At 41.3% G+C, this 11,384-nt stretch overlaps 1 protein-coding gene and 1 long non-coding RNA gene across 2 annotated transcripts; both read left to right on the top strand.

Annotated features, from left to right (window-relative positions):
- The first annotated feature begins 5,522 nt into the window (after positions 1–5,522).
- Positions 5,523–6,671, top strand: LOC106621886 (uncharacterized). Its single transcript, XR_001330932.3, has 3 exons — positions 5,523–5,681; positions 5,786–6,110; positions 6,453–6,671. It is a non-coding gene; the product is annotated as an uncharacterized lncRNA (long non-coding RNA).
- Positions 6,672–7,341: 670 nt separating this feature from the next.
- Positions 7,342–9,172, top strand: LOC138857771 (uncharacterized). Its single transcript, XM_070111518.1, has one exon. It carries the CDS (start codon positions 8,222–8,224, stop codon positions 8,951–8,953), a length of 732 nt encoding a protein of 243 aa, XP_069967619.1. The 5' UTR covers positions 7,342–8,221; the 3' UTR covers positions 8,954–9,172.
- Positions 9,173–11,384: the final 2,212 nt, after the last annotated feature.

Genomic DNA, 11,384 nt, shown 5'->3' with positions numbered 1-11,384 from the left:
TTTAAATAGAAGCTTCTTCAGAAATCAAACGTTCACATCCGAACAGTACAAACAAACGTCGTGCGAACTGAATTTTACCGAACGAATATTACCGATCAAAACAATTATGTACGAACAAAAAGGCTTTGTACAAATTGCCTATCACATGTACATACACTTAAAGAGTGCGAAAGCAAATTTAATTGCGTTTATTGTCATAAACGACATCATTCAATGCTGCATTACAGCACATTTTCCAGCTCACCCCCAAACAGCGCAAATACAAAAAGAGCCACGGGTTTAGTTGCAACAGCAAATCCCGAAGTGCGAAATCCCGATAATTGCCAAGAAGCACCATGCTGCTCAAAGGCATTAAAAACTCAAACGCTACACAGCGAAAACCAAAGTAGGGTACTACTACCCACAGCAGTCGTCTCCATCGAACACCGAGGAGAGCTGTTTAAACTTAGGGCCTTAATAGACCAAGGATCACAACGATCTTTCATAGCGTCTAGGGCACAAAATAGGCTACAACTGCCAACAAAACAAGCCAACTTTGAAATTACAGGAATGGGCGGAAGAGTAGTCCAAAACTCTAATAAAATCTGCCCCATTACCCTAATTTCCCCCCAAGCGGATAAGCACATACAAGCAGAAGCTATAGTCTTACCGCAACTTACAAATATGCTTCCAAGCTATCACATAAATAGCAAGCATTGGCAAAAGGTTTCACACCTAAAGCTAGCAGATCCCAACTGCAACACTCTCGCTCAAATAGACCTTCTATTAGGAAGCGATCTCATACCACAGATTATACTCGAAGGTATTGAGAAAATTTGAAATACACTTCTGGCACAAAATACTATTTTTGGGTGGATCCTAAGTGAACTAGTTTCGGAACCAGTTAGCACCATGACCACTCAGGTTGAGAAAATCTCAAACGAATACCCCAATTCACAATTGAAAAAATTTTTGGAGTTAGAAGAACTCCCCCCCCATATCAATCACAACCCCTGAAGATCAGTATTGTGAAGACTTTTACAAAGCCACAACTACTAGATCAGATAATGGTCGGTATGTCGTACGACTACCACTAAAAAAACAATTTCCTAACACACTCGCCTTAGGTCACTCTCGCACCGCTGCAATACAGCAGTTTTTAAGTATGGAAAAGAACTTACTTAAAAAAGGTGAGCTTAAGCCAGAATACGATGGCGTGTTAGAAGAATACCTCCATTTAGACCACATGGAGGAAGTAAGCCCATGCGAAAAAATCATAAATGGCAAATATTACTCATTTTACTTGCCTCATCACGCAGTAGTAAAGCCAAACAAAAAAACAACTAAAGTAAGAGTAGTCTTTAATGCATCAAGATCCACCAGCTCGGGGAATTCCCTAAATGATATCCTATTTACGGGACCCACGCTCCAAGCAGATTTAATGCTACTAATTTTAAATTGGCGTATATTCAAATACGTATTTAACGGAGACGTCGAAAAAATGTATAGACAAATAGCCGTACATAAAGACGATCAAGATTTTCAGCGAATTATTTTCCGAAAATCTCCCAATAGTCCACTCCGCGACTTTAAATTAAAAACAGTTACCTTTGGCGTCAACTGTGCTCCATATCTAGCCATTCGAACACTGCACGAATTGGCAGAAAACACCAAGTCAGAATTTCCTCTGGCAACCCAGGTGTTAAAAACACAAACGTATGTAGACGATATCTTGTCTGGAAGTCACAGTCTTCCACAAGCATACGAGTCACTATCACAAGTGATACAAGCCCTAAATACCGCAGGGTTTCCGTTAAAAAAGATAACGGCGAACCACCCTAATATCTTAAAGGACATACCTAAAGAAAATCTGTTAGATACTAATTTCCTTAAATTCGAAAAGGAAAGTACAACAAAAACTCTGGGGATCCAATGGAATGCGATATCTGACCAGTTTTCATACACTACAGAGTCAATATCTGCATTATCTGCCATAACAAAGCGGCAAATTCTATCCTCTGTGGCGAAACTTTTCGACCCCGCAGGATGGCTTTCGCCAGTTATGATACAAGCTAAAATTCTAATACAAGAATTATGGTTAGATGGTACCGACTGGGATGAACAAGTAAAACCACTGCGTTTAGAAAAGTGGTCCCAGTTTGCGAGCAATCTACATGATATCTCACAGATACAAATCCCACGATGGGTAAATTATGCCCCAGAGCACACAGTCGAACTACACGGCTTCTGTGACGCTTCTGAAAAGGCATATTGCGCAACTATATATGTTCGCACACAAAGCGACATTGCGACCACAAGCCACCTACTAGTAGCAAAAGCAAAAGTAGCTCCGTTAAAAACAATAAGTCTGCCAAGACTTGAACTGTGTGGAGCGCTCCTACTAGCCAAACTAGTATCCATGGTACGAATGCATTTAAACATGGCAAAATACAAACTATATCTGTGGTCCGATTCTGAAATCGTACTCGCCTGGTTAGAAAAACCACCACATGCATGGAAGACGTATATTTCCAACCGAACGTCTCAAATACTTGACCTAGTAGGATCAGCCACTTGGCGACATGTAGCCAGTGCTGACAATCCTGCTGATCTAGGTACAGGAGGATGCAAACCCCTGCATCTCGCCACCACCACCCTCTGGTGGAATGGCCCCCGATGGTTAACAGAATCTCCCGATTCTTGGCCACAATCGCCCATGCGCAATATAATTGCCCCAGAAAGTCGAAAAATCGACTCTTTTCACACAACAGTGGATGATACTGACATCCTCGAACGATTTTCATCGTATCCCCGAGCACTCAGGGTAATCGCTTACATGCTCAAGTTCATAGAGCAACTCAAAATTAAACTTAAGGGAGTAACTTCATTACACTCCCAATGCGATACAGTGACGCACCTAGACTTACAAAAAGCAAAGGTCGCTCTTATCGCATCTACGCAAGCGCGCTACTTCAGCCGCGATATATCACTTTTGAGAGAATCAAAACCTATTGACAAAAGAAGCCCCCTCTTAGTTCTAAACCCATTCCTCGACACGAAAGGTCTTCTTCGTGTGAATGGTCGGCTTGCCAATTCAAGCCTAACGTATAACGAACGCCATCCCATAATTGTTCCAGAGAAGTCTCGACTTGCCACACTACTCATCAATTATATCCACATATTAATGCTTCATGCCGAACATCGCCTCATGCAACATATGGTCCGCCAGGAATTTTACATTCCCCGACTTAAGCCCCAAATAAAGAAGTGCATTTTCTTGTGCAAAATCTGTACCACGCACAAGCAAAAGATGAGAACACAGATTATGGCAGCACTTCCCCCCGAACGCTGCAACTTCGCTCTGCCTTTCTCCATCACAGGTGTCGACTTTGCTGGGCCTTTTCAAATAAAGGCGTCCATGTTAACGTCTCCCACTCTGATGAAAGGCTATGTGGCTGTTTTTGTCTGTTTTACGACAAAAGCAGTACACCTTGAGCTTTGTACTAATCTGACAAAGGAGGCTTTCCTTGCGGCATTTGCTCGCTTCGTCGGTCGACGCGGCTTTCCATCGAAGATCATGAGCGATAATGGTAAAACATTTATCGGCGCTCAAAGAGCCACCGAAAAACAATTTGTGGACTTTATCAAACAAGTCTCACCTGAGATTGTACAAAAGTACGCGCCCCAAGGCATTAATTGGCAATTCATCCCCCCAAGCGCTCCTCATATGGGTGGTTTATGGGAATCAGCTGTAAAAAGCTTCAAATCCCACTTCAAAAAAGTAGCTGGAAATTACAAATTCAATTACGAAGAATTTACAACATTACTAATCCGTATCGAAGCCGTTCTCAATTCACGGCCACTAACGACACTCGCAAGATCCCTCAGATTTGACAGCCCTAACTCCAGGGCATTTTCTCAAAGGAACACCCATTCTGGCCATACCTGAGCCAGGCGTGGAGTCGCTATCCTTATTAAATCGATGGGAAAGAATCAAAATTCTCCATCATGACTTTAGCCGTCGATGGAAAGAAGAATATTTAAAACACCTCCACAAGAGGTACCGCTGGAAAACCCCAGAAAAAGCGCCAAAGCTTGGAGATTGCGTCCTAATCCATGATGATTGTCTCCCCCCCACCGAATGGCGGCTTGGCCGCATAGAAAAGCTTCATTCCGGGTCCGACGGTCATATCCGAATAGTAGATCTCCGCACGCAATCGGGAACGCTAACCAGACCGCTCGTAAAACTATGCTTCCTGCCCACCGACCGTACTACAGAAAATAAAATGGTATTAAATTCAAATAAATCGAATCAATAAACCCGCAAATAAATAAAAATAAAAAACGTTAACAACAATTCCAAACAGAAATGGTCGATCAATATGCCGACCCACGCGTGCCACATCACGTGGCACAATTGTCCATATTCAATTATATGCCACAAACATATACTAAATCTAATCTTTTCATACAGATTAATATGGACGTGGAAATGCCGACAAATCCAACGCCAACCATTCGATCGGCTATCAACGTGCCGCGCACTGGGCCGATTCCAGCGCCTCGAGCCACCGCTGCAACAACTGTCACAGCTGTCGCGCGGAACACAGCACAACCACCGCCAGCGTCGCCATTGGTGCAACCGGAGCCGCACCGCACCCGATGTCTGCTGTGTCGCCGCTCCCACCAGCTACAGCACTCTAGCATCTTCAAATCCATGCAACCCAGTCAACGTCAGCGGGTAGCCCAGGCGCATGGACACTGCCTGAATTGCCTGAGTCTCACCCATACGACGCAAGAGTGTGACTCGGAGTGTTCATGTCAATTGTGCGGAAGGCTACACCATACGTTCCTTCACCGCACCTCCAGGCGCGACGTTCGGCGACCACCCGCACCACGCAGTCGCGGCGCTGTCAGGCGACCGCCACCCAGCCACCCGATACAACATCAACGCCCAGCTGCCGCTCCACAGTATCGTCCAAGGAATGTAAGGAACGAAACACCTGGACGGCACCGACGGCCCAGACCATCATCCCGCCGCCCCACTGGCCTCAGCAGTGTTGTAGCAACGTTGCAACAACTGCAGAATTTGCTAGGCTAAATATTTGCCTAGGTGGGCCGGGATGGTTAAATGAGCAATTAACATCATCCCACACACACATTCCACACCAACCCTATCATCACGATCACACCACATATGAAGACACACTACACACCACACCGAGGGAGGTAAAAAGGGGACGACGAGCAACCACCAGCCTCTCTTGCGCAACGTAATCGTACCAATCGCTATCTCCACTATCAACGTCACAACCTGTTAGTTATTTAAAATACTTATATTAATTTTGTGCGAAAATAAATTGTGGACTTCTTTAAAAAACATAAAAAAAAAAACAATTTATTAGTGAATACAAGATAAAAAGGTGAGTGCTAAACAAGGTGGCGCATAATTCAATCCACAGATATTAATGATTTCGATGTTTTCACATGATAATAATTTTAAATTTGTCAAATGTACAAAAAGAGCAACAGAAATAGAAAAAGAAGAAAATTTATATAAGCAAATCTTACTTTACCATAGTAATGAGTCAATGTATAGCGGAATAAACGAAACTTACAATACACTTAAGGTCAAAATATACTGTCCCAAATTCAAAGATCACATACAGTTAATAATAAATAACTGTGAAAAGTGCCAAAGAGTTAAGTATGATAGGAAACCGATAAGACCAAAGTTTAAACTAACAGAAACACCAACACATAAAACGAAATAATACATGTAGACATTTTTCATTTCAAAAAGCAGTCTTTTGTCACAGTTATTGACAAACGAACAAAATTCACGGCAGGATACAGCATAACTGATAGAAATTAGAGGGCAAAGAAGGCTATTATAATTGAACATATCGCGCAATTTGGAAAACCAAAACAAATCATAACGGATAATGAATTCAGGGCCGAACAATTGATACAGTTCTTAAATGCAGAAGGAGTAGAGGTACACCTAACAAACCCAAATTCTCATACAGGCAATGCAGACATTGAGAGGCTGCACTCAACCCTGGTAGAAGAACTAACAGGAATTAAAGATCCAAGCCTCTCAACAGAAATGAAGATACTGAGCGTTATGGGTAACTATAATGACCAACATCACACAACAATTAAATGTACACCCAATAACGCAAAAAATGATATAGATCCAAAAATTAAAAAAAAAAAATAGACACCACATAATACAAGAAAGAAAAAAGGACAGAGACTACATAGAACTGAGATCGTCAGGGCCAATAAAAAACTACAAACGAGTACGACACAAGGACGAACCGTATTACCAATTTACCCCCTGCAGAACATTCTTGTAGCAAACATAAAGAGGCCACTTAAATTAGCTAAAGCAGAGAAGTTAGACACCGAAGAGGATTAACATTAGCATATAAAAAATAATGCTTCTTCACGGGACAATGCATTTTCAGAGCATGTGGATAATAATAGCGTTTCTGATGAAATTGGTGATAGCGTTTCTACAAGCAGCACCGATAATTGAAGTTGCGGGATACACCATGATTCAACTCAACGAAGTAGAAATCGTCAATGAAGTAAATACAATACATTATACACCCTAAAAATCCCAAGAAACTTTTTTTAAAGAAAATGTAAAATTAATTACACCATTACCAAAGGAACAAACTTGCAGATATATCAAAAAGATGAATTAATTGTAATAATAAATAAAGAACACTATGTGTAAAGGAAAAATTCTGTATTTAAAAAATTAAAACTGAGCAAGAATTGTATCTTTTCTGATGATTGTGAATTTATGTACAGTATAATAATAGAACACTAATTCAAGAAATAAGTGATGATACCTTAACAATAAACAATGCACGTAATGAAAGTCTCATTCAGACTAGTGATTAAAGCAACTTCATATCAAAAAATTTTCGAAAACCGGCTACAACTTGCCAATTCAAGCCTAACGTATAACGAACGCCATCCCATAATTGTTCCAGAGAAGTCTCGACTTGCCACACTACTCATCAATTATATCCACATATTAATGCTTCATGCCGAACATCGCCTCATGCAACATATGGTCCGCCAGGAATTTTACATTCCCCGACTTAAGCCCCAAATAAAGAAGTGCATTTTCTTGTGCAAAATCTGTACCACGCACAAGCAAAAGATGAGAACACAGATTATGGCAGCACTTCCCCCCGAACGCTGCAACTTCGCTCTGCCTTTCTCCATCACAGGTGTCGACTTTGCTGGGCCTTTTCAAATAAAGGCGTCCATGTTAACGTCTCCCACTCTGATGAAAGGCTATGTGGCTGTTTTTGTCTGTTTTACGACAAAAGCAGTACACCTTGAGCTTTGTACTAATCTGACAAAGGAGGCTTTCCTTGCGGCATTTGCTCGCTTCGTCGGTCGACGCGGCTTTCCATCGAAGATCATGAGCGATAATGGTAAAACATTTATCGGCGCTCAAAGAGCCACCGAAAAACAATTTGTGGACTTTATCAAACAAGTCTCACCTGAGATTGTACAAAAGTACGCGCCCCAAGGCATTAATTGGCAATTCATCCCCCCAAGCGCTCCTCATATGGGTGGTTTATGGGAATCAGCTGTAAAAAGCTTCAAATCCCACTTCAAAAAAGTAGCTGGAAATTACAAATTCAATTACGAAGAATTTACAACATTACTAATCCGTATCGAAGCCGTTCTCAATTCACGGCCACTAACGACACTCGCAAGATCCCTCAGATTTGACAGCCCTAACTCCAGGGCATTTTCTCAAAGGAACACCCATTCTGGCCATACCTGAGCCAGGCGTGGAGTCGCTATCCTTATTAAATCGATGGGAAAGAATCAAAATTCTCCATCATGACTTTAGCCGTCGATGGAAAGAAGAATATTTAAAACACCTCCACAAGAGGTACCGCTGGAAAACCCCAGAAAAAGCGCCAAAGCTTGGAGATTGCGTCCTAATCCATGATGATTGTCTCCCCCCCACCGAATGGCGGCTTGGCCGCATAGAAAAGCTTCATTCCGGGTCCGACGGTCATATCCGAATAGTAGATCTCCGCACGCAATCGGGAACGCTAACCAGACCGCTCGTAAAACTATGCTTCCTGCCCACCGACCGTACTACAGAAAATAAAATGGTATTAAATTCAAATAAATCGAATCAATAAACCCGCAAATAAATAAAAATAAAAAACGTTAACAACAATTCCAAACAGAAATGGTCGATCAATATGCCGACCCACGCGTGCCACATCACGTGGCACAATTGCCCATATTCAATTATATGCCACAAACATATACTAAATCTAATCTTTTCATACAGATTAATATGGACGTGGAAATGCCGACAAATCCAACGCCAACCATTCGATCGGCTATCAACGTGCCGCGCACTGGGCCGATTCCAGCGCCTCGAGCCACCGCTGCAACAACTGTCACAGCTGTCGCGCGGAACACAGCACAACCACCGCCAGCGTCGCCATTGGTGCAACCGGAGCCGCACCGCACCCGATGTCCGCTGTGTCGCCGCTCCCACCGGCTACAGCACTCTAGCATCTTCAAATCCATGCAACCCAGTCAACGTCAGCGGGTAGCCCAGGCGCATGGACACTGCCTCAATTGCCTGAGTCTCACCCATACGACGCAAGAGTGTGACTCGGAGTGTTCATGTCAATTGTGCGGAAGGCTACACCATACGTTCCTTCACCGCACCTCCAGGCGCGACGTTCGGCGACCACCCGCACCACGCAGTCGCGGCGCTGTCAGGCGACCGCCACCCAGCCACCCGATACAACATCAACGCCCAGCTGCCGCTCCACAGTATCGTCCAAGGAATGTAAGGAACGAAACACCTGCACGGCACCGACGGCCCAGACCATCATCCCGCCGCCCCACTGGCCTCAGCAGTGTTGTAGCAACGTTGCAACAACTGCAGAATTTGCTAGGCTAAATATTTGCCTAGGTGGGCCGGGATGGTTAAATGAGCAATTCACATCCACATCACCACACCTACATCCCACACACACATTCCACACCAACCCTATCATCACGATCACACCACATATGAAGACACACTACACACCACACCGAGGGAGGTAAAAAGGGGACGACGAGCGACCACCAGCCTCTCTTGCGCAACGTAATCGTACCAATCGCTATCTCCACTATCAACGTCACAACCTGTTAGTTATTTAAAATACTTATATTAATTTTGTGCGAAAATAAATTGTGGACTTCTTTAAAAAACATAAAAAAAAAACAATTTATTAGTGAATACAAGATAAAAAGGTGAGTGCTAAACAAGGTGGCGCATAATTCAATCCACAGATATTAATGATTTCGATGTTTTCACATGATAATAATTTTAAATTTGTCAAATGTACAAAAAGAGCAACAGAAATAGAAAAAGAAGAAAATTTATATAAGCAAATCTTACTTTACCATAGTAATGAGTCAATGTATAGCGGAATAAACGAAACTTACAATACACTTAAGGTCAAAATATACTGTCCCAAATTCAAAGATCACATACAGTTAATAATAAATAACTGTGAAAAGTGCCAAAGAGTTAAGTATGATAGGAAACCGATAAGACCAAAGTTTAAACTAACAGAAACACCAACACATAAAACGAAATAATACATGTAGACATTTTTCATTTCAAAAAGCAGTCCTTTGTCACAGTTATTGACAAACGAACAAAATTCACGGCAGGATACAGCATAACTGATAGAAATTAGAGGGCAAAGAAGGCTATTATAATTGAACATATCGCGCAATTTGGAAAACCAAAACAAATCATAACGGATAATGAATTCAGGGCCGAACAATTGATACAGTTCTTAAATGCAGAAGGAGTAGAGGTACACCTAACAAACCCAAATTCTCATACAGGCAATGCAGACATTGAGAGGCTGCACTCAACCCTGGTAGAAGAACTAACAGGAATTAAAGATCCAAGCCTCTCAACAGAAATGAAGATAGTGAGCGTTATGGGTAACTATAATGACCAACATCACACAACAATTAAATGTACACCCAATAACGCAAAAAATGATATAGATCCAAAAATTAAAAAAAAAAAATAGACATCACATAATACAAGAAAGAAAAAAGGACAGAGACTACATAGAACTGAGATCGTCAGGGCCAATAAAAAACTACAAACGAGTACGACACAAGGACGAACCGTATTACCAATTTACCCCCTGCAGAACATTCTTGTAGCAAACATAAAGAGGCCACTTAAATTAGCTAAAGCAGAGAAGTTAGACACCGAAGAGGATTAACATTAGCATATAAAAAATAATGCTTCTTCACGGGACAATGTATTTTCAGACCATGTGGATAATAATAGCGTTTCTGATGAAATTGGTGATAGCGTTTCTACAAGCAGCACCGATAATTGAAGTTGCGGGATACACCATGATTCAACTCAACGAAGTAGAAATCGTCAATGAAGTAAATACAATACATTATACACCCTAAAAATCCCAAGAAACTTTTTTTAAAGAAAATGTAAAATTAATTACACCATTACCAAAGGAACAAACTTGCAGATAAATCAAAAAGATGAATTAATTGTAATAATAAATAAAGAACACTATGTGTAAAGGAAAAATTCTGTATTTAAAAAATTAAAACTGGACAAGAATTGTATCTTTTCTGATGATTGTGAATTTATGTACAGTATAATAATAGAACACTAATTCAAGAAATAAGTGATGATACCTTAACAATAAACAATGCACGTAATGAAAGTCTCATTCAGACTAGTGATTAAAGCAACTTCATATCAAAAAATTTTCGAAAACCGGCTACAACTTTTCAAGGACGAAGACACCAGTCCATGTGGCTGATTTTTACCGAACATATCGATCAGTCTGCAGGGGTAAAAGGGGGTATAAATCAGTTCGTCATCAGCGACTTTCAGTAGAAATATTTATTCAGATTTTTTCGAAATATATGAATATAGGGATAGCAAGACTTGACAGTTAATAAGAAGACAGAACCATCTCGATAAATTATTTTGATTGATAATTCATTTATCAATTTAATTAATGAAAAGCGGTTCTTTTGAAATTTATTGACTGTTATGATTAAGTTTTTGAACATGCAGTTTTAAATCCTCCAATCTTAACTTATTTTGAACTTAGAAGTGAGCTTTTCGAGCTTTGGTGGTAGCGAATGCGTCGATTTATATGTAGTCTGGATATTCAACTTCTTGGCTAATTTTGCCTCTAGGCACAGTGAAGCTATGTAGTCCTGAAATCCTCCCCTGTGACGAGCATGATCGATGAAAGTTTTTGATACCTGCTAAAGTACCAACAAACGTTCACCACTTGAAACAGAAACGGGTGAGGTGCAAAATATTCTCAAAG

Source organism: Bactrocera oleae, chromosome 6 (genome assembly GCF_042242935.1).
Source record: "Bactrocera oleae isolate idBacOlea1 chromosome 6, idBacOlea1, whole genome shotgun sequence".
NCBI lineage: Eukaryota > Metazoa > Arthropoda > Insecta > Diptera > Tephritidae > Bactrocera > Bactrocera oleae.
The sequence above is the reverse complement of the archived record's forward strand: the minus strand, read 5'-3'. Positions and strand labels throughout refer to the sequence as shown.